Source organism: Prionailurus bengalensis, chromosome B2 (assembly GCF_016509475.1).
Source record: "Prionailurus bengalensis isolate Pbe53 chromosome B2, Fcat_Pben_1.1_paternal_pri, whole genome shotgun sequence".
Taxonomy (NCBI): Eukaryota; Metazoa; Chordata; class Mammalia; order Carnivora; family Felidae; genus Prionailurus; species Prionailurus bengalensis.
This window is the reverse complement of record NC_057349.1, coordinates 65,044,510-65,066,470: the sequence shown is the minus strand read 5'-3', so window position 1 is coordinate 65,066,470 and position 21,961 is coordinate 65,044,510. Positions and strand designations below refer to the sequence as shown.

The 21,961-nt window shown below is 32.3% G+C and overlaps 1 protein-coding gene across 50 annotated transcripts in view; it reads right to left on the bottom strand.

The window, feature by feature from the left end:
• Positions 1–21,961, bottom strand: part of RIMS1 (regulating synaptic membrane exocytosis 1) — a 490,579-nt gene that overhangs the window by 110,360 nt on the left and 358,258 nt on the right. For 21 of the 50 annotated variants that reach the window (XM_043591778.1, XM_043591777.1, XM_043591773.1 and 18 more), the window contains one exon: positions 13,609–13,721. In XM_043591778.1, the coding sequence (XP_043447713.1) occupies positions 13,609–13,721 (113 nt within the window). Of the gene's footprint in view, positions 1–9,627; positions 9,658–13,608; positions 13,722–14,830; positions 15,014–20,925; positions 20,998–21,961 lie in introns of all 50 variants that reach the window. The other 29 variants (XM_043591776.1, XM_043591769.1, XM_043591770.1 and 26 more) reach the window with 5 other exon arrangements.

The window sequence follows — 21,961 nt, the reverse complement described above, 5'->3', positions numbered from 1 at the left end:
CTTTGCTTAAATTCAGTAAATGAGATAGACAGTATCAATCCCTAACATCACAGTTTTGTGAATTAAGCAATGATGCACACTTGCTTTGGAAATGTTGACAGGAAATGATAACTGTATGATTAAAAGATGGCTCTATGGAGATCTTGAGAGAAGTAGTTCAGAAATGTATACTTGACAGTATTAAAGGAGTCATAACAAGTACTAGAAAGTAAAAGGCTACTTGAGATTAATTAGAAAATGAGAAAAAGCTATTGAGAAATATGAGTTATATTTGCAGAAAGCCATAGGCAATACAAGAAAATGCACAATTATCTGTTCTCTGCCTTCTGCCTATTTTGTGGGTGCCTCTGGACCCTTGCTCAGTCATTTGCTTTGAATTTCAAGGAAGTTAAATGAACTGTATGTAATCAGTTATACTCTACACTTAAAACTGGAAGTAACTCAAAGCCATCTTTGTGATAAAAGCAAATTTAAATGGTATTAGCTCCATATTCTCCATAAATCATACTAATTTTAAGAAATTTTTCACATTGATTAGCCCGTAGCTTTGTGACCTTCACTTTTAGTATCATGAAATTCCTAGGGAAGACAGTAACTTGACACTGAAAAGATGATTTCTCAAGAACTACTGGCCTGAAGCAATCTGAAACAGTTCTGATGATTTTAGTCTGCCAGGACAACACCTCATGTCTCTAAATATGACATGGCTGCATTTAAATCTTTATTTTGAAAAACTGAAAACGAAATCATAAGGAGAGAGGGGTAGCCTAAATAAAATAAATCCTAAAATGGTTTTAAATGACTTCACTTTGACCTTCTAAAAATGATTAATAAACTATTTTTATTCTTAAAGGAGTGAAAGTTGACATCTTTTAATCTGTTGAAGAAAGAAAATGCCCAAAATCTGACTCAAAACCACAAGTAGACTCCCTTGACTAGCCAGCAAAAATATAGTTGCCATGCTGTCCTCACTGCTTGCTCTCAGATTTCAAGAACAGAAGCAAAACGCAAATAGCTTATCATTTCCTTACTCATAATCAAAAGATCAGGTAATTCCATAAAATTTACATTTTTAAGTAGTTCTATTATTTCCTTATGGTTTGTACATTAGTGCGTATTCTGAAATAACTTTATACAAGTTCTTTACACTTTTTACAGAGTTTGCTTACTTGCATTTTATTTTTAAACAATCTATTTTGAAATGAAATGACATTATTTCTGAATTATTGGTGTGTCTATCTAAATAGTAAAAACAAATATATGAATTAAAATATTTATCACAAATCTGAACCAGATGACATGATTATTAATGTACATGATTTATACAAAATAACAGATACTTAGCAATGATAAAACTAAATTGCATCCTTGGAATATGATTACCTGTTGAGTATCCCAATGTAAGGAAAATGAGCCACAGCCCATAGAGCTCAAATATCTTACTTTGAAAAGAATGATTACTAATCACCATTTAAAATTTTTGTATTGACTTTTAATGCCAATAGCAAAATTAAAATATGAAATATCTTCCAATTCTCCCCAAAATCCTAGCATCAAATTCACATTTAGGAGTATCCTGAATATTGGCAGCATTGTAAACTAACAAAATCATTAAAATGCCAGTTGCTCGTTCTTTATAAAAAGAATTTAAAAATTGGAGGACTTCTGGGTTTTAATTTTTTTTTTAAATTTCAAAACTGTCACATACTAGAGAGTTAAAAAAATACCCTCTCATTTTATACAACAAATGTAATTATCATGCAATTGCATTTAATCTTTTAATGAACATATAGTCATTAGATACAATATAGTCAAAAAAGGATGTTTGTTAGACACTGTTTCAGCTAGAATTGCAGATAGAGTGACAGTAATAAACAATTCTTCTCTACCTCTAAGGTGCAATTAACACTATAATTTTATACAAAAGTTCTTTAAGTTGGAATTATTCACTATGCTTTCTAAAAGCTGAATGCTGTGTTTGATGTTGAATTGTGTTTTTTAAACAAGCAGATACTAACTTACTTAAAAAATATTTATTGAACTTAAATCTTTTTCTTAGGTCCACTTTACTTTCAGTTATTTTTAAACTCTGGAATTTTTATCAAGTGAATGTCTATATATCAAATATGGACTCAACATTACAATTAAGAAAGTATAAAACTAGAACTTTTTTACAGGTTAATTTAAAATCATACTTGTGAAATCATTTCGTCTAAGCTCAACAGGGACTCTTATTAGAGTATGAAAGATGAGAACAGTAAATATGATTTTAAAGTCTATAATTTATTACAATTTTCTAGTGGAAAATATTAGATACTATTAAGAAGTCAGAGTAAAATAATTGCTCCCTTTTCATTTTCCAAATTTTGTGATATATTCTTAGTTTAATGGTATGGATAATCTTTGATGAAAGTACAAATAAGCTGAAATAATTTGCAAATACTGTGTTTGTGCCTGCATGAATTTCTTCCCATTTTATCTCTTTGTAAGACTATTTAAGATAAGGCCTGTGACTTAAAAAATAAAAAAATAAAAAGCTTAAGAATCTTTAATAAATCTTCCTTAACCCATCACTGAAAGCTATATATATATATAGTGCATGCATATGTATATAGTATCACCTCCACTAAAAAGAATGTGATTTTTCTGGGAAACTCCTTTGACTTACTGGACATTTGTGATTTGCTTAAAAATATTTTAAATATTAGAGTTAAGTGTAATTTAAGATAATTATAATGTAATCATTATACTTTCTTAGATATATTAAAAATATTCATAAATTTACAATTATACAAAGATAAATTTGCTCTGAATCTTCATTTCTTCCTATGCATCTACAAATTAACATGAATTCGGAATTTCAAATATTTGTGTTTACAGGCAAAAAAGAAAATCCATACAACATGTTGTTAAGCCTTCAAATACTTTTGGGTATTCCAAGTGAAACAAAAGTGTAAAAGAGAACAGGAATAAAAATTTCTATATTGGTAAATATATTAAAGTAAAAATATTATTGATTACTTTACTTTGTAACAAGGTGAGCTAGTACATCTGTCAGTGGTGACACAGGATCATATTTGGATAGGATAACTAAGCTTGTCAAGTCAACTACAATGTGTTATCACACTTTGTGAACAGAAAAATTAATGCCTCTGCTTCACTGCTATTTAGTAGTACAATGAGTCTTCAGTGATAATGGAGTCCCATCTTTGCTCCGATGTCTCAGAGAAAGCAATGATAAATGACCGCATATCTGGAATTTGTCAGGCAGAAAGAAATAAATAAATGAAACACCTACAATGTCTCAGTTATTGGCAATATTGAAAAAAATTTCTTTTCTGAAGCATTTAAAAAAATCACTGATAGTAGGAACTCAAACATAAGAAACAATATAATATGAAACATGGAGACTATAAAGTAATAAAAGATGACAAGTATTTAGCTAATTGATTTTGTAACATTATAAACTATCCACAGCCTGAATAGAAAGATGGGTTGATATCTGAAAATTTTAAAAATGTAATACTAATCTCTACTAACAGTTTTTTAAGCTTTAGTAGAGCACACATTGTTAATATGTATAAACATTCTCCATACATTTGGAAGCAATGTGGCAAAACGGTAAATCCCAAGGATGGGGAATGACTAGGCATAGATTATAATCTTAGACCCATTACCATTCATTGGTTCGTCAGTGTTGCCTTGATCAATTCCTGAGACATTTCTTCACTATGCAGTTGTTATTTATAAAATGATTAAGACTACTCAGTGTAACCTCCAGCTATTGTGGTTTATGATTTTGTATTACTTCAATAGGGTATTAGCAAGGTAATTTTTCCATTTTCAAAAAATGGAAAACTACAATAACGACTTTCTCACTTGTTCTAGTACCTAATTTCCAGCATTTTAAAATTTGTCACCTTGCTACAAATATAGATGTTAAGGGGAAAAAATCACCAGTGTATTTTACATTATTATATATTATTATGTTTTCTTCTCAATTAAAAAGTATTCCTTGCATGTTCATCTATTCGTGGAGTCATACAAATGTAGTAAGCAACTCTGATGTAATACTAATATGTCCTCTACCTTCCACACACATATACAGTAGATGTACATGAAGATTTAATGTCTAGACTATTTTGACTACACAGAAAGGCCCAAATTCTGGGTCACTTTCTCAGAATAAAGTGCATTTCAATTTGCAAGGGTAGAAATGTGTCAAATGGTCCTCCTTGTGCTATTGTATGCTTCTCTTAAATATGAAGGATTGTGCTATGCTAGTCGGAACAATAAAAATACAAGATAACATCTGTCCAGCATGGGAAACATTAAACACAACAAGTAAATAACATGTTAAATGAAAACACATTGCCTTTAAAGGCTTTTAAAAGAAAATAACCTTTGTTTTGGTATATCACTGAAAGGCAGTATCGGCATAGGCAAAATAGGTAATTTGTATATATAATCACTCAAATCTCACTGCAGCCAAAGCCACATACCATCACTTATAGCATGCTGATTTTCACCAAACTGTCGAAAACAAAGCTCAGGATTTCCAATCCCAGACATCACTTTCAGTGTCAAAATTGTCAAGCACAAGAGTAACACTGAAAATACTAGTCCAACACCTGACAGGTAAGAAAGTCAGGCTCCTGATGAAAGAATCTGCCATTTTACCTTGTTCTTTTATGTTTCACAGGAATAAAAGGCTTTTTAAATGTTTTTCTCTTCTGAGAGGGAACACTATTTTCCTTATGAGACACTTCTTAGAATACAGTCTTCATGAAAAGCAGCCCAGGTAGGTAAGGCTTCTCTGGGGAAATAACAAAATCATTCCTCGAGGGGCCATGTTGCTTATTCCAAATGATCTTCAATATATTTATCCATAGTTTTCATTACACTGACGGCAGCAGTATCTATCTTGAAAGGTTTGATGTGGCATAACTACTAAATTCAATATCAATTTTTTGACAATCTCTTCCCTTTCTTTTGTAAAAAATATTTACCAATTTTAAAACTTGTTAAAAATACACTAAGGGAAATATATGTTGTTAAAAAAATCAAAGAGCTTATGCATGGCTAGACCTCTGTCTGCCTTTCAGTCTTCCTCTGCACTTTCCCCACAAATTCCAGGAAGAAAGGGGTAATAATGATGTTCTCCCACAATGAGGCATATATTGCAAGCTGAGCCTTAGTTGATGTGTTAAATACTCTGAAGTTTTAAAAGTCCATATACTATTATAAATAACCACATATGAATCAGCAGAATGGGAAAATAAGGTTAAAACCAAGAGTTCTGGGACGCTTGGGTGGCTCAGTCAGTTAAGCCTCTGATTTCGGCTCAGGTCCCGATCTCGCAGTTTGTGAGTTTGAGCCCCACATCGGGCTATATGCTGACAGCTCAGAGTCTGGAGCTTGCTTCAGATTCTGTGCCTCTCTCCTCTCTCTCTCTTTCTCTCTCATAAATAAATAAATAAACTTAGGGAAAAACCCCCAAGAGTTCTAAACTGTTTCACATGAGCTGCTTCACTCTCTAAAGTTTAAAGAGAAGGCTAGAATGACAACTATATTTATGGATTTGTGGCAAAAAAAAGAAATGGATAGACACTTTTACTAATATGAACAGTCATTCATAAATATTCGTTAAGTGTTCAAGAAAAGCAAAGCCCTGGAAGATAAAGAAACTTAAATCTTCGAAATCACAACATGATACAATAAGAGGAAATGAAATCACCTGGCCAAATATGCATCTAATAAAATGTAAATAAAACTGAAATCCTTTTTTACTTAGTGACAGTTAAAATAATGCTGCTTCTGAAGAATACACAAATCAATTTACTTGTTTTAGCAAAAATGAAGTTACATGATTTTTTTCCTACTGTTTTACAACCATAGTATACTCTTAATGTGCAAGTATCATCTATACAATAGCTAAGGTCACAGAAGATTATTAAAATAATGTTTTCCACTTTTTTTATATGAATTGTATCTAATTAAGGTTAATGCCTAAGAGTTCCAGAAAAATTACAAGTTTTTTTTTTTTTTTTTTTTTTTTTTGCATAAGTTAGCATTCCAACTGTTCTTGTCAACTGTTCAGTCAACAGGTAACTGATTGGAGCATTTTTTTTATAGAAACCTTGTACTTTAAAATACAGTTGACTAGAGATAATCCTTTAATAGCCTCTATGACCTGACTGCAATAATTATTATATATCTTATTAGTGAAACTGGAAAACAAAAAGCAACAAATGCCATTTACTCTCTGCCCCTCTTCAAATCATTTAATAACTTGAACTCTAATTGCTGCTCATTCTCCATGTGTGTAAATTACATTTTTTATAATAAGGAAAATTCATATTTGTATAAAAGAGAATATGATGTGTTTTGTTATGATTCAAAATTGCTTACAAAACCCAAAAAGTTAATGCGCTTAAGAAATACTATCCAAAGTTATATAAGTTAGAAATTTATTATGATAGTAACATTTTTTCTCACCTTGATGTCATTTAATTTCTGGTTCTGTTTTGATCTTCTTATATCATTATTGCGATGCCCCCAAACTACATTCATGGGCTCTTTAAAACTGTCCAAGAAATGTAGCAGAGAGGGAAAAATTGGCTTACTTTTAGAATGAATAATTTAAAATATGCCTATAAAGCAGTTTGTGAAGTCTAAAATGATATGGTTTCTCAGCTTTCAACATAAAAGAGGGAAGTAAAAGATAAATAATGTAGTATGAATATTTATATTTTCTCAAGTTAACTTTTCAACCCCGAGAATGTGTTATCTTTACTCAAATGCACTGGTTTTATTTTCTCAAATTAGTAACTTGAGGGCAAGCCAGGTATTAGGAGATTTAGTTCAGTGGTAAAAAAATGGCTCTTTAGGGGGTGCTGGAACCCCTAACTGGGCCTCTCCAAGATTCTGGTGTTGTAAGTGGTAGATGTCACAGCAACATGGAACCCTGGACAGAACATAGGCTGTGGACTGAAAATCTGGTTCTGCTGTCCAGAAGCTTTGTCACCTTAGGCATTTCACTTAACCCCTTGACTCTACATGAAATAAATGGGTAATAATACCTCCCTTATGGCTGTACATGTGTTGTTACCATAATCATGTGGTACTGCGTGCAAGGTAGGTACTCAGTAAATGCTGTCTGAACGCTGAAGAGCCGGTAGAGCAGAGCAGTTAAGAACAAGGTCTTTGGAGTGAGTCTCAGGCCCACCTCCTGTTCCACCACTTACCAAATAAATGACTGATAAAGGGCCAGGTTTTTAACCTTCCTAAGCATGAGTTTTCTCAGTTGGAAAATGAAGATATGGATAGTTATCCCTCAGGTAGCGCTCTTGGCCAAGTCATTCACATAGAGTAAGTGCTCAATAAATTTTATCTAACATTAAAAATGCTAATAGTATTTAACGCCTCTTTTTATGTGCTTTACAAACATATGCTGAAAAGTTATATACCTGCAGTATATATAACTCCCCTGCAGTTAGAGTGACCAGCCACCCCCCTATGCCTGCAACTGTCCCAGTTTAAGCACTGGAAATTTTGCATCTCAGTCCTCCACAAACTGGGACCATTAGCTGTCCCTACAAGTTCGTCTACAACTCATTAAAAGCAAACTCTCATGAGGAGCCCCTTCACCTATATGGTCACCTAGGCATGGCTTGTCCCATGTGAGGACTCAAAACATCTTAGTTCTCCAATACGATCCATCCCAGAAAAGATCAGCTCATAGCAACAGAGTTTCTATGCAAAACAAAACTGTTTCTTTTTTATGGGGTATGTGAGCCTAAAGTCTGACTTTATTTAAAGAGATTTCCTGAATATGCTTCTATTTGTTCTGGGCTTTGAACACTGTCTGTGACTAAGCAATACTCCCTTCGATACCAGGAGAGAGATGCAGCATCCCCTGGGCTCTCTGCCCTGCCTGCATGCATTTTGGGAGGTACCTCGTTGGCTATTTTCAGTCATGTGTGGTTCCATTCTGTGAAGCATATCCATGTCCTGTGTGCAAAGAAAACTGTGCAGAGTGATGACACATCTCAGCCTTGTACAATGACCTTGTAAAAATGTCACAATCTGTCACACTCTGCAGGGAGCCTGTAAATGTGCATACTTCACAGAGACTTTAGGTTGCACATCTTAGGAATTTTGTTTTGATTAATTATAGCTTTTGGGTAGTAATAATACATATGGAAGATCTCTCTAAACAATTATTACCTTTTTTCTTCTTTTGGCTGAATTAATTAGGTCATGGCCCATTTCTAATATAGAATTTTAATATCTTTATCAACTAAAACTTACCATGCAAATCCAAGTAAATTCTTCTGAACTAAAGTACAAATGTATTGGCCATTTTTATACCACTGAATTTAAAGTTATATTTCTGATACCTGAATTAAAAATTCAGGAAGGCTAGCAATCTATGCAAAATCTAGGGATGTAGACATCTTGGATCTTACTGAATAATATTTTATTTTTTCTTAATATGTACTTATTGCCTAGTATAGTGTCTGCCAGAATATGCATTTACCAGAATATAGACATATTTTTAAAAATTAAAATTAAATAAGTAATTGAATATTATCTCCCATTTTCACTCTGTAATACTGAGATATATAACAATACCTGAATATACTAGGATTTAGGGATAATGTAGTTGGGATTTGTGCTTATTAAAACAGGATATACTAAAGTATAGTGGAAGGAGGTCAAAAGTAAGAGACCTGGGCTTATAGTCTACTATTCATCAGCAGTGTCAGTCTCTTAATCTCTCATAATCTGAGTTTTATCATTCATAAAGTAGGGATGATGCTACTCTCAGGACTAATTTTTAGGCTTACTATGTCCACCAAATTAATTCAATCATTAATCCACAATACTGAGTAAATGTACTTTTATTACACTATACAGTATTATTTAATTTTTAACTATTATTAATATTATTTCATTAAGCTAAAAACTCATATTCAAATACTTAATTATTAGGTCAACAGTAATACTGAATAGGAAATAGTATTAGCAGCACATGAGAGCAGGTCAAGGTATATGTCTGCTTGAAACTCAAGTCTGAAGACCAAAACTCAACTGTGATCCAAAAGATAAGGTTGGAGGTTACCAATGTGCCAACAAAGCAGTCTAAGTGGGCCAAGAGAAGTAACATTTAAGCATCCATTTCCTAGATGCATGATTGCAGTGGGGACCAAACATTCTACAATATTAGTGCTATTAAAAGGGAAAATCCAGGGATTTTCTATTCCTTTACTGGAGACATTACCCTGAACAGAAAGTAAGAATTAAACCCTTTACATGAGAGCAGGGGAATGGAAACAAACAAAACAAAAATATTTTAAAAATGTGTTATTTTTCCAAAGGAATGGTCAGAGTAGGTAAATTTTAAGACAAAGCACTCTTCATTTTAATATTTTCCTCTGTAGTGTGAACTGTGCACAATATAAAATACTTAACATAAAATGCCTTACAAAACACGGTAGGGAAAAAACTACCTTTTTGCTAAATAATTTTGCTCATTATTTTAATAAATACAGTTATATAACTCACATATTATGAAAGAAAAGGAATAATATTAAATGGTTAAAAAGTTACATTAATATTTACCTTTTGTGGAAGAGTTATATTTTTCTTGTTCTTCAATGAATTAAATGCACATAATGATGGAAACAAAAGAAAGAAATCAGCAAATTTATAGTTAGACACGGAAATGTGAATCAACACAATGGCATGAATAATAAAAACGCACAACATATAATGTAATATGATAAATCACAATGACAAACCATGAGGAACTCTCAAATATGGTACTAAAATTAATCAAAGAAAGAATGAATACAATTTAAAGATTTAAAATAAAAACAGAAACATTGGGAAATTAATGTTTGGCGTTGAAAAATATATTGTATGGCATTTTTCTTGCCTTTTAAACAGCAAAATATTTCAGCACCAATTTTTCCTAAAGCATTCTAATTTTAATCCATTAAGACTTTTTACTGCAAGTGTATTAAAAAGCATACTTAATATTCATACAAACATTTTTATCATTTCAAAAATGATAGCAGTACAGATAATTTGAAATTTTATATAAATAATGAAAACCTGATTTCTGATTTTTACTAGATAGTAGGCATTTTCTCTTCACTGTGAAAATAGTAACATTTTCCACATGGAAAAAAATTATCCTAATTAAGTGATCCCTTCTTCCTTCTCAAATTAATTATATTAAAATATCTCAAACAGAAATTGTTCTTTGGAGATATTTCTTAAGACATTTTACAAAACGTTATATCTGCTTCCTTGTTGGTACACTATTTATTGAAACATAATGGCTTTTCTAGATATTTCCGAAGGGGACTACCATTAGACTGTTAAGTGGCAGATGTAATAATAGAACACATAAAATATAACTAGCACACCAAGTGTTAGTTTACAAATAATTTTTAAATACTTCTTTAGAAGACATCTAGTTGAGCACGAAAAAATCACTTCATTGGTTTCAGAAAACCATATAACATTTGTATGCAAACAATTATGTTGCTTTCAGATTCACTCTCCATAGGGCTACACTGGAACACAACTTTGTAATATAACCAGAGAAATTTCTTGGAAGTCTTTGCTCTCAATTATCACAAACCATTAGTTATCTAATTGTAAGGCTACTTTTTTGACTAATTTATCTCAAAATCTGTGTTGTGATCACTCCTCTTCTTTTCTTCCAAGCATACTTTAATATAATCAGAATCCCTGTAGCAAGTATGCTAACATTCTTAATCTTTAAAAGAAACTTCAAAAAACTTTTTCAAAAATTAAGTAAAAATGTCTTTTCAAAGGATGTGTTTGCCTTTAAATAGCACATATTGCTTCTATGTTACAAAGACAGAGTAGTAAAACTGAGTTACAGAAAATAAAACAAAACATGCATCCAATCTAATCATCCTGGCATGAATCCAAAAAAACAATCATGTAGGTAACTGTACCCAGAAACCATATGAATAACATTACTTTATAAGTTCATCAAGAAGTTGCATCACTATCCAGGAAACTAAACCATTTGAAATATTTGCTCTTACCAATCAACTGCTTATCATCACCTCAGTTCTTTTTTCAAAAACAAAAATAAAAACAAAACCAAAAAAAAATACTCTTTGTCAAAAATAAAAAACAACAAAAAAGAAACTTGGAGAGAAGGAAATCAAGTAGAGGCTTAATTGCAAATAAACTGCACTCAGCATTAACTTCATAGAAGATATAACTAACTTTCAAAAAATAATATCAAAAGAAAAAACCATAATTCTATGAAAGCCCTATGAACAACAATGAAACGAATCATAAATAGAATACGCTACATTCTTTCTAGTCCATGAATCAAACGAATATTTTACTTTAAAAAATGTATTTTGGGACACACAAAGATGTCATGTCTGTTCAGTGTGAAATAGATCCATGATAAGATGATGGTGGACACTATCATCATTTACCAAAGGTCCCAGAGCACATGATAAAATCATAAAGTAAAACTGACCTATTTTAATTATAGAAAAACACTTAGAGAAAATAACACGTTTGTTCTCATATTTTTAAAAGGTTTTATGTATATGACTGTTGAGATCACAAATTTCAGGAACCTCAAATCACAAAAAGAGTTTACTAGTATATTTATGATATTAAATATCAAAATAAGTCCATCAATTTCATCCTCAGTCATTCCTTTCTTCCCACCTCAATTCAATCCTTACAAATTGATGATTTCTCTGAAAGACAACTGTGAATATGAATATCATAAACAATAATGTTGATATTAACAATAGAACATAAGCTTTAAAAAAAAACAAATCCAGCATACATTCCAAATTATTTCATAGAAGCAATTCTTATTTCTATAGAAATAATATAGCTACAACCTCACTGTATGCGTTATATGCAGTACCCTTATATGCTTTTGAACTTATAGAGTGTTTTAGCAACTGGAGGAAATGCAAAGAATTTTAGGAACACATGACTTTTTGGATATTGATCTTTGGCAAATTATGGCTAATAACACTGAGTTTGTAGAAAAATTCTAGAATTTGTAGTTCTTTTAGTTGTGCAACAGGAGTTCATGAATGGATAATTTATATAAACACCAAATTTTATTTAAAGCAGTTTCTTTCATCTGGGCTGTTGTTAATTTGAGTCATAAAAAACATTATGAATTATCTTCTCAAAATGTTCCCAAAAGAGAAAAGAAAGTTTGTTAAACACGTGAATTGAGAATTCCAATGAATTAATTGCTATTTTAGAAAAGAAAGTCAGATTTTCACATAGCAGCATATATATCTTAGTAACTAAATGAATACTCTTATAATAATCCTGAATACTGAAGCATGATATATCAGTGAGATGTATAATCTTTAAAAATAATACACATCCTGAGTTTACCATAGTAGCATTCCTCTATCAGTAAGTTAATACTTCTTAAAATCTACACTAATCTTTCTATAACCAAGTAGTCTATTTATAAATTCTGCCATAACAGTCATTGAAACAATGTACTTATCTTCTTAGATCATTTCTGTGATACTTGTGTGATACATTTCTGTGATACATTCAGTAAAGTACTTCAATTAAGTAAAACACATACACAGCTCCCTCAATACAGAATGAAATACAAGTTTTATATCAGCAACAACCAACACTGTTGAAAAAATATTCAAAATGTTACCCTTTTAGTCATTTTATGGGGATGAAGATTTTGAATACATGTTTTAAATGTGAGTCCATTGTATTTATATTACAACCCCAAAATAAAAATTATTTCACTAAATTACTTAACAGATCCCACACTGGTTATGTGATAACATATACTGATAAATCATTTCACCTATGGAGGAATTAGGATAGATCTTGGGTCACATGAAAAAACACAGTGACTATTTTAACCTAGAATTTATATAATCTAGCCCAAATACTTTAGGGAATTTATTTCCACTGTCAAAACTTTTTCCTTCTCTCTTTTTCTATTTCTCTTTCCCATTCTCTCTCTTTCTAGGAAAATAAACACAATATGTATATGCTTAAAATAAGAGAATCTGTAAGTAACATGAACTGTTAAAAAAAAAAACACAAAACACTAAAATGTGTTCTCTAAGCCATTCTTCATAAAAGTTGTATAAAAAACACAGAATATTGCAAATGAGTTAAAACTAAAAAATACTAGTAAAGACTTCAATATGATCAAGTGTTTAAAAAATATTTTTTAAAAAGCTTAAATAAGCCCCCTCACACACATAAAATACCATATTTTACTAAGATTTTAAAAATTGTGTTTTGTTTCTTTATTTCTTTGAAAAAAGGTGTTTCTAGGGCTGATTTAACTCTCTTAATTGGCAATCTAAAATTCATTCATTCACTCACTCACTCAGCAATGTCAGAGTATATTCCATGAACCACTACCGTTAGGTTCTGGGAATAAAATTTCAAGAAACAAAATCTTAGGATTCTGCAAACTACATAAATCAAAGTACTATTCATTTAATAAAAGGAGTATAAAAAGAGGTGGTTCTCAAATCCAAGGTTTTTGGACAATGATCTCTCTTTATTGGATACCTTGTTCTATACTGCCGCTTCTCACTGGCACCTGTGGTAGCTGCCGGCCCCTCCGATTGCTGAAGGATGTGTCTGCAGGGGGAGGATGGGTCGGACTTGCTTGTCTGTGCATTCTGTGGGCAAAGAACAAAGGGGGGAATGAAATGGTGAAATTCCAAGAGGGCCTGACAAATACCTTCCCTTCATCCTATTACTATTAAAATAGACATAAACCTCCTAACTCAGCTTTTGGAAAAAAAATCAAATGTTTTTGATGGTATGTGTAAAAGAAATATTATAAAAAGTGACTAAAAGAGACAGGGATAATGTCTGTCACACACAGTTCTGCATATAATGAATTTCTGAATTGAGTACAATTAGACTCCCTTCTATGAATTAACTTTCTATGAAATTGTGGCTTTCCATTAAATGATCCATTTTTGGTGGTGCTGAACCAAATATATTGACTTACAGCCTCTGAACTCTTATCATTGTGGATAAATTAGTTAAGAAAGGCTGTTGCCTAAATTGCTACAATTAAGTTAATGAATGTTTATATCTAGAATTATTTGTAAGTGATAAGAATAGTTCTAGCTGTAGACTTTTATAAATTACCATTCACTTGTTATTTATTTTTAAATAGGAAAAATCTTGACAGATATTAAAAAAAATAACCTTAAGTACATGTTATAAAATATACTGGTGGAATGGTCAAAATTACAAATATAAATTTGAGAAGTGTGCAGATACATTACTACTGCACATGAGTAAGCTGACCTCCATCTGCTGGCATTCAAAATTTTTTTTAAACTAAAGAACTTTAAAATACTCTTAAGATTTTATTGAACACATACAAAAAAATTTTTTTTTAATTTCTCTTATACTTTTTAAAGAAAATACACATTTAATTCTCCAGGTAATTTCTCATAAAAAATTTCACATAATTAAAATATATCTATCTATATATGTATATATGAATATGCCACAAACAGATGGAAGGACATAACACAGTCAAATTTAATTTTCAATGATAGCTAATTGGCAGGAGCTATAGACTACTACCAGCACAGTGAAGATAGATGCAAGTAATAGAGGATGTGGGAGAGGTTTAAGTGCCACAAAGAAAGGATTAAAAAATTATGGTGTCATAATGAGTGAAAGCATCAAGTGCTCAGGAAGGTACAACACCACACCAACACCCGGAGGCAGAACATGAATGCTGGGCTGGACACTGAATAGCGACCTTGTCAGAAGCGGAGAAGGTGGCGCCGACCCTCCAGGGGCAAGGTGGTGGGTAGAACACAGTGTTCTGACACTAGAGTGCTCACTCGACCTTGAGCGAGCGGGATGTTTTCCCCTAAGGACTGGCTGATCAGTCGCTCTTAGGGCTGCGTATCCCCTTCTAGAAAGGCATGGTGGGAGAACCCTAAAACATTAGGGCCAAAAAAGATCTTCAGTCAGCAGGTTCACATTAAGTTTGATACCAACACATTCGTCCAAGGAAAACCTGGTTACTCTTACAAGGCAGCGACTTTAAAAACCAGAAGAAACCCATCATCATGCAATCACTGAAACGGAATTAAAACGAAACTGACAAGTTACTGCAACTGTACATGCCATGTGGTTTTTAGAGGGCTAATCCAGAATCCTCCAAAGTAACAAACCTCTTGTTAAAGTTGTACAAGGGCAGAGACTTCTGTCTCTTGTTTTTTATTGAGCTCTATCTCTAGTACCTAGAATACAGCTGTACAGCAAGCAAGAGCTCAATAAAGATAACTTGACTGAACAAATACAATTAGAGTCATGAATATAGGAATATAGGAATACTTTAAGCATATTCAAGAAGAAATAGCACACTGTAAGACTCTGTATTTACAATGTTCATAAGTTTACTCTGCAATAGGAAGTCTATTCCAAGTAGGCTGCAAAAGGAAGATGTCTTCTGAGGTTAACTTAAGCAGACCAACAAATTAAAATGATACAGTAAGGAGAAAGTTTCATTATTGAACTGACTAAATACAAATGGCTGATGTATGGATAACATCATGTCTTCTAAGATTAAAAATAAGTCTGAAAAGATATTTGTCCATATATTGACAGTTATCTTAATACAGGGTTCAAAATTATTATGAAATCAATTTATGAATTAAGGATTAAGAATTAAAAACTGATGTATGTGTATCTTGTTTAAAATATATACATGCTTTTGCCTTTTTAAATCATTTGCAGTTTGTATTTTAAATAAATGCATGTTTATATACCCAATCTGTATTATTTTTTACAGTGACAGGAGCAAAGAAATAATACCTCATCATTTCTAGAACAATGCTGTAAAATTCACTTATCAAGTGATTTGAAGTATGAGAGTAAAAAATACATACTGATCACTGGAAATATATTACTGTTTTATTCAAGTTGTATTCAGATTGACAATTTTTCTTTTAGATAAAACGATTTTCACAGCTGTAATTACTTTACTACAGGGTTATATCCCCTATTTTAGAACAAAAAAAATGGGAAAATGTAGATCTGTAATAATGTGCATTTTTATCTTCTTGACCTATAGATAGATGCTTCATCAGACCCTACTGCAAATCCTGAAACCTGGACTGTTGTCTCAATTTCCAAATTAAAAGAAAAAAGAACTAACTATACATACTAAGATTGTTCATTTATTCTAAATAGACTTTTCACATTAACTTAACTCTATAGAATTACTTTATATGGAAAGGATTACATGATCAAATCCTTTCTATTGGTAAAGAATGAGTTTTTATCTATTACTCTTTAAAAACCATGGTCATAAAATAAAATAAACGTTGAAAAAAAAATTAAAAACCATGGTCATGAGAATAAACTTCAAGCAATCTTTGCTCAAAATACACTTTCTTAGTGTAGTCTGAAAATCGAGTAACACAGTTTTCACCCTAGTATTGAGAAATTTCATTTCAATTTCACTAAAATCTTGCTTCATTCCTTAATGCAATTCGTAAGCATTAAAAGAACTACTTAAATGTGACTTGAAATGTGAAAACTTTAGGTGGCTCTTATATGGCACCAAACTAAATGGCAAAGATATAAAAAGCAATTTTGGAGCAGATAAATGGCTTTCTAGGTCAGTATTACACCGATCGAGACTACATGACTTAGTGTTCCCATCTCCAAAGTCATGAGCTTGCAGTGTCTGAGCACAGCTTGTAGTGTTTACGGTTCATCATTTCGCACAAGATCTGTTTTTTCTTTGACATGAACTAAAAGTCCCTCAGTGACAAAGCAGTCCCTGCTGCCAGCCAAACTGTAACAAGTATGAAAGCGCAGACCAAAGGGGCAGTGTCAAAAACCACTTTGCCTGAGGAAGAGAGAGGTAAGTGCCAGAAAGTCTGAATTGTAGGAAAGGAAACTGAGGAGAGTAAATGAAAATGCAGAACTTGAGAGAAGAGCAAGGTTTGGAAATGAGAGATAATGGAACCAAGTATAATTCATTTTAGATGAAAGGAAAGGAGAATTAATCAAGAGATTCTGAGGTACAGGAGTGAAATGCTGACAAAACCCAGGCTATTGAGCCTTGATATTTCAATGAAATGGGATGTGCTAAGAACGTAGGGATGCATGAATGGAAGAAATTAGGAACAACCATATTAGAGAATGGAACAGGGAGTGCATGAGGGATAAGGAAAATGACAGTAACAACTTTTCTTTACTGAGCATCAATATGGAGCCATCTATACATGCCAGGCACTGCATGTATGTGTGTGTGTGCATGCATGCACACATACATACACAGGTATGTTCTTCTTTTGATACTCTATAACAGTTCTGAGAAGTGTCATTATTCCTATTTTATAGACAGAAAAACTGAGGATCATAGAGTGCCTTGTAAAAAGATAAAGAGCTAACATGTGGTAAAGACAGGATCCACACAGATTCACTGAGTGCCAATACTTGCTCCCTTTGCTGCCTATTGAGATAGGTTTGTTATATCACATTATGAGAAATGGCAAATCCTTGGATATATTGTTAATCTTATAAAACAAAACATAAATATATATCCAAATATCAAGTTGTTTGACAAGGTTTAATAGAATTGTCTCCTGAGAGTTTACAGGAACAAAATGTGAAATGGCATTTAATGAATACCTACTCTGCTATATAGATCTATAAATAACTCATAATTTTTAAGCAAAAAATAAGTCTTCTAGAAAAAAACTCTAATTCAAACTTAAGTATGTCTCAAGCTAGTTCACCATCTCCAAATGCATATCTAAATATTTACCACTTAGTACAATCTGTGCCTACTCTCTTCACCTAAGGCTAGGGTTTTGACTTGAACTTAAGTAAAACACATTTCTCACCAAAACCTGAGGTTGTCAGTCAGACATTTCTATTGTTGCAAATGGTCTTGCAGTAAATTTCTTCATTTCAGCTTAATAATATAATTCTGTTTTTTTTTTTTAATGACTTGTTATGGGATGGACATGCACATGGTATTTAAGGTCAACAGTTCAAAATGGTTCCTCTTGTAATGGCCATTACAGGCCTAGACAGTCCCTTTCCAATAGCCCCAGTACAACATTGTATATACAACCAATTCTAAATACTAGTCCTGACAAAATATCCCCCAGGTAGGTTGCAGAGTATAGGTTCTACAAGAAGAAAGGTCACTAGGGTAGAAATGAGAAATGGTGCTAGCAGGTCATATAGCTGAATTCATATGAGAGTTAAGAGTCAGACTTTTATCTTACTAAGGAACTTCCCAAGAGAATCTGAAGCACTGCTTTCAACGGCTAGGCACAAAAGTCAGACATCAGTTCTGTTTATATTCTGTCTATAACTGGTCACCATCTTTCAAACTATTTTCTTATAAGACTATTACTCATAAGGCCAAATGTGTTAAGGCCAAAAAGGGCCTTCAAAACTGATGACCATTAAATAGCAAATTTTGCCAGGAGCCAAGGTGTGGCTGTGTGGTATGAATCCTTTGCGTATGCTGTTAGCTTCCCAAAGGCCAAGAATCAATGCCCAAGGCATTCATACTGTGACCTCAATTCACCTGAGGTTAGATGTCAACTCAAGGCATCTTCTAAAGAACTGAGAGCTGACACAAACCTAGAAAATCCAGGCAATTCTTCTTTTGTAACTAATTATTCTGCTCACTTGAGATATATGATATATACTCTAATAAAAGTCAATGGAGAGCTTTAATTATAATAAAACAAATATGCACACTTAAAAGGTTTGAGTTTTCTACATTAAAACCTACTAGCAAAGTAAATAAAGCAAGAGTAATATGAATATGGTCCTTAAGCAGCAAACATTTGAGACTGGGGAAATCAATCACATTCTTGCTATTCTTTTTGGAAGGAAGGAGGATTTGTATTTATTTACAGGTATTTTCAGTGTTGTAGAAGAAAATGCTCAAATATTACTCATTTGTAGTTAAATACCATCAGTTGATTCTAGAATCATCTAGCATTTTGTAAAACAGTATCCTATTGTCAAAGACGTGCTCATTGATATATCCTACTACAGAACTGCACACAGTAGTCATTCAACTAGTAACTGTTAAGTGAATTTAAAAAAGCCTGAACAGAATAAAAATAAGACTTTGAGGAAAAATTTCAATCATGTCAAAAATAATTGAAATTATGTCTGTCTGGGAGGCAGGGGTCAGTGAATGACAGTTAAAGATTAAAAATTTGCCTAAGGAATTTAAGTCACTTATAATGCTAGTTAAGAAACTGCAGTTAACTGAGATGACATTAAATAATATGTAAATAGAAATATAATCAGTACTGTTTCATTGCAGTCTGTCTGTCTACCTACCTACCTATCTATCTGAAGTGCTAGAGCTTTGTACTTCTTTCCTTTCTCAAAGCCTAGCTCCTTTGTAAAATTGAATTTCTACTCAACACTTTTCTGAATTCTCTAAATCCTTGTTCCATTCTGAATTAGATTCCCTAAATAGTCAGTATTTCCATAGATATTAACTAGGAAAAAATCCCATACTCCCTTTATTCACATTCTTTGATGTAACTAATACCTATTCACACTTATAATCTCAACTCAGAGGTAATATCTCCTGGGAAGCTTTCCTCTTTTGCTGTTCACTATTTTATTCTTTGAACTCAGCACATAGTTGGGCACATATCCTTTCAATGAATAACTAAATTGTACACAGTCTATCTCAATCAAGCCTATTGTGACAGCTTAGCTGGTGTCTCGCATTTGCCCTCGGATCTTTCAATCCACCTTACAAAATGTTGTTATAGTGTTCTATAATTCTGGAACTCAAAACCAATCATCTGTCTCTCAGCCTATCGATGGTTGATGGATGAATAAAACAGAAGTTGAGACTCTGTTAAATAGCACACAAGGGCATGTGCAACAAAACATCTAGGGATTTCTCCAGTTTTATTTTCATCACTCTCTCCAAGTTCCTGAAAGAATTCTCCCTCTCAAAATGTATATGGATCCCCCAAAATCAAGAGGAAATTTTAAGCCTCAGTGTTTCTCCCATTTTTTTTTCTTTCTCATGGACTATTCTCTTCACATCTACTTTTATGTATCTAGATTTCACTCAAGCAATACCTTTTATGAGATATTTCCTGTTCCCACTCCATTTTCCCCTGTGTTCCCACTGTATCTTATGCATACCTCTGTAGTAATAGCTATGACACTTTAATACATTCTTTCATTTACATCTGTGTCCCCCTGTATGTTCTCGATAATTTTTAGATGAATGAATAATATGTTAATGGGACATTTGGTGTTTTTTAACAGCTATGTAAAATAATGTGTTAATATATTACACCTAAAAATAGCAAAAAAATCTGTAAAATTGGATAAATTGCAAAGAAAGGTCAGTAATTCCTTTAACTTTTACATTAATTAGCAAGTATCTTTTATATACAAGTATAACTTAGACCTATTCACAGAAAAAAGATTTTTTTAAACATTATTCAGATAAATAGCACTCAAAATATTCACGTATCCTAAGTATTACGTTCATTGCTAACATTTAAATAATCTCAGAAACAAAATATTGATGTCCTAATATGTAAGTAGGAATGAGTACAGATTTAGTCCTCCTTAGTAATCAACATGATCACTATGAGAAATATATGAGATTTTTCTTAAACCCTAAGATTTAAGGGCCACCTTCAAATTACCTTTCTCTTGTTTTTTGAGGCCATTCCAATAGGCGAAGTTTATTTAAATGAATGTCTTTAAACACCACAATCTGTGTTTAAGAACCGATCATGTAAAATGAGAGAGAAGGCACCCTTGAATATATCAGCTGAAACAGAAGATGGCCACACAGCACAACACCAAGCCTACCTTTCTGCATCAGAGGCAGTGCCTTTCCTAGTCTGTTTTTGGATGCTAGATCTTTCAGACTTTCTGGAGTGCCTGTGGAATGAAATGTTAAAGAAATACAAAATATATGATGAATAGAGCTACAATAATATCATACAATGATAAAAGCAACAGGCATGAAAATGACAATTATCTTCTTTAAATGGTTTTGTCAGTCAATGCTTTTTAAAATAAAAACAAATGATAATAAATAAAAATAAAAATAAAAATCAGAGTTGGTGCTGGGTGGAAGACACAAGTTGCCCAACAGGAGACACAAGAAGCTCCATTAGTCCAGACAGGGTTGTTTGCAGTAAGGACTTAGTATGGGCCCCTGCTGAGCAACTTTGCCTCTCCTAATGAGTAAATAAACCCAGTGGGGAAATGTAGTGATGACACATGTGATGACAGCAATGGTTTAGGTGCTGAAAGACCACAAAGGGATGACATGCCCTCTATTTTACAAGTTGAAACATGGTGCTACAAAGATTTTTTTGTTATTCTTTTCTTGAAAAATATGAACTGAAGAAAAATACTATAGTGAAATATGCTTCACATCACTTTAAATCAAATATTAAAATTATTTCCAAAGTGATCATAACTATGCTTTTGTGACCACGCAGCATCTTAAAAAGCTAATCACATATCACAAACCAAACTAATAAAGTTCCCAATTTACTTTATGTTCCAGAAGTAAATATATGTACACTGAACATTTACAACTTGAAATGCATTTTCCCAAAGAAATGTTTATAGAGAGCGTACCTCCCTAAGCAGCAGTTTACGTATGCCTATTTGACCTAAAATGTGTCTAGCCTACTATATATTTGAAATAAATATAAAATATTGTGGTCAAGAAACTTATTTAAAAAAATTCCAGAGAAACCATAAAAAGTAATTTGCACTTTAATCTTGATAATTATGTATTTTTATCACAATAGTTGAGTCTTTAAACTTATGCTTATTTTTCTTTCCTATTTCTTCCAACAACAAAGAGAAAACTGTCATTACTTATTAA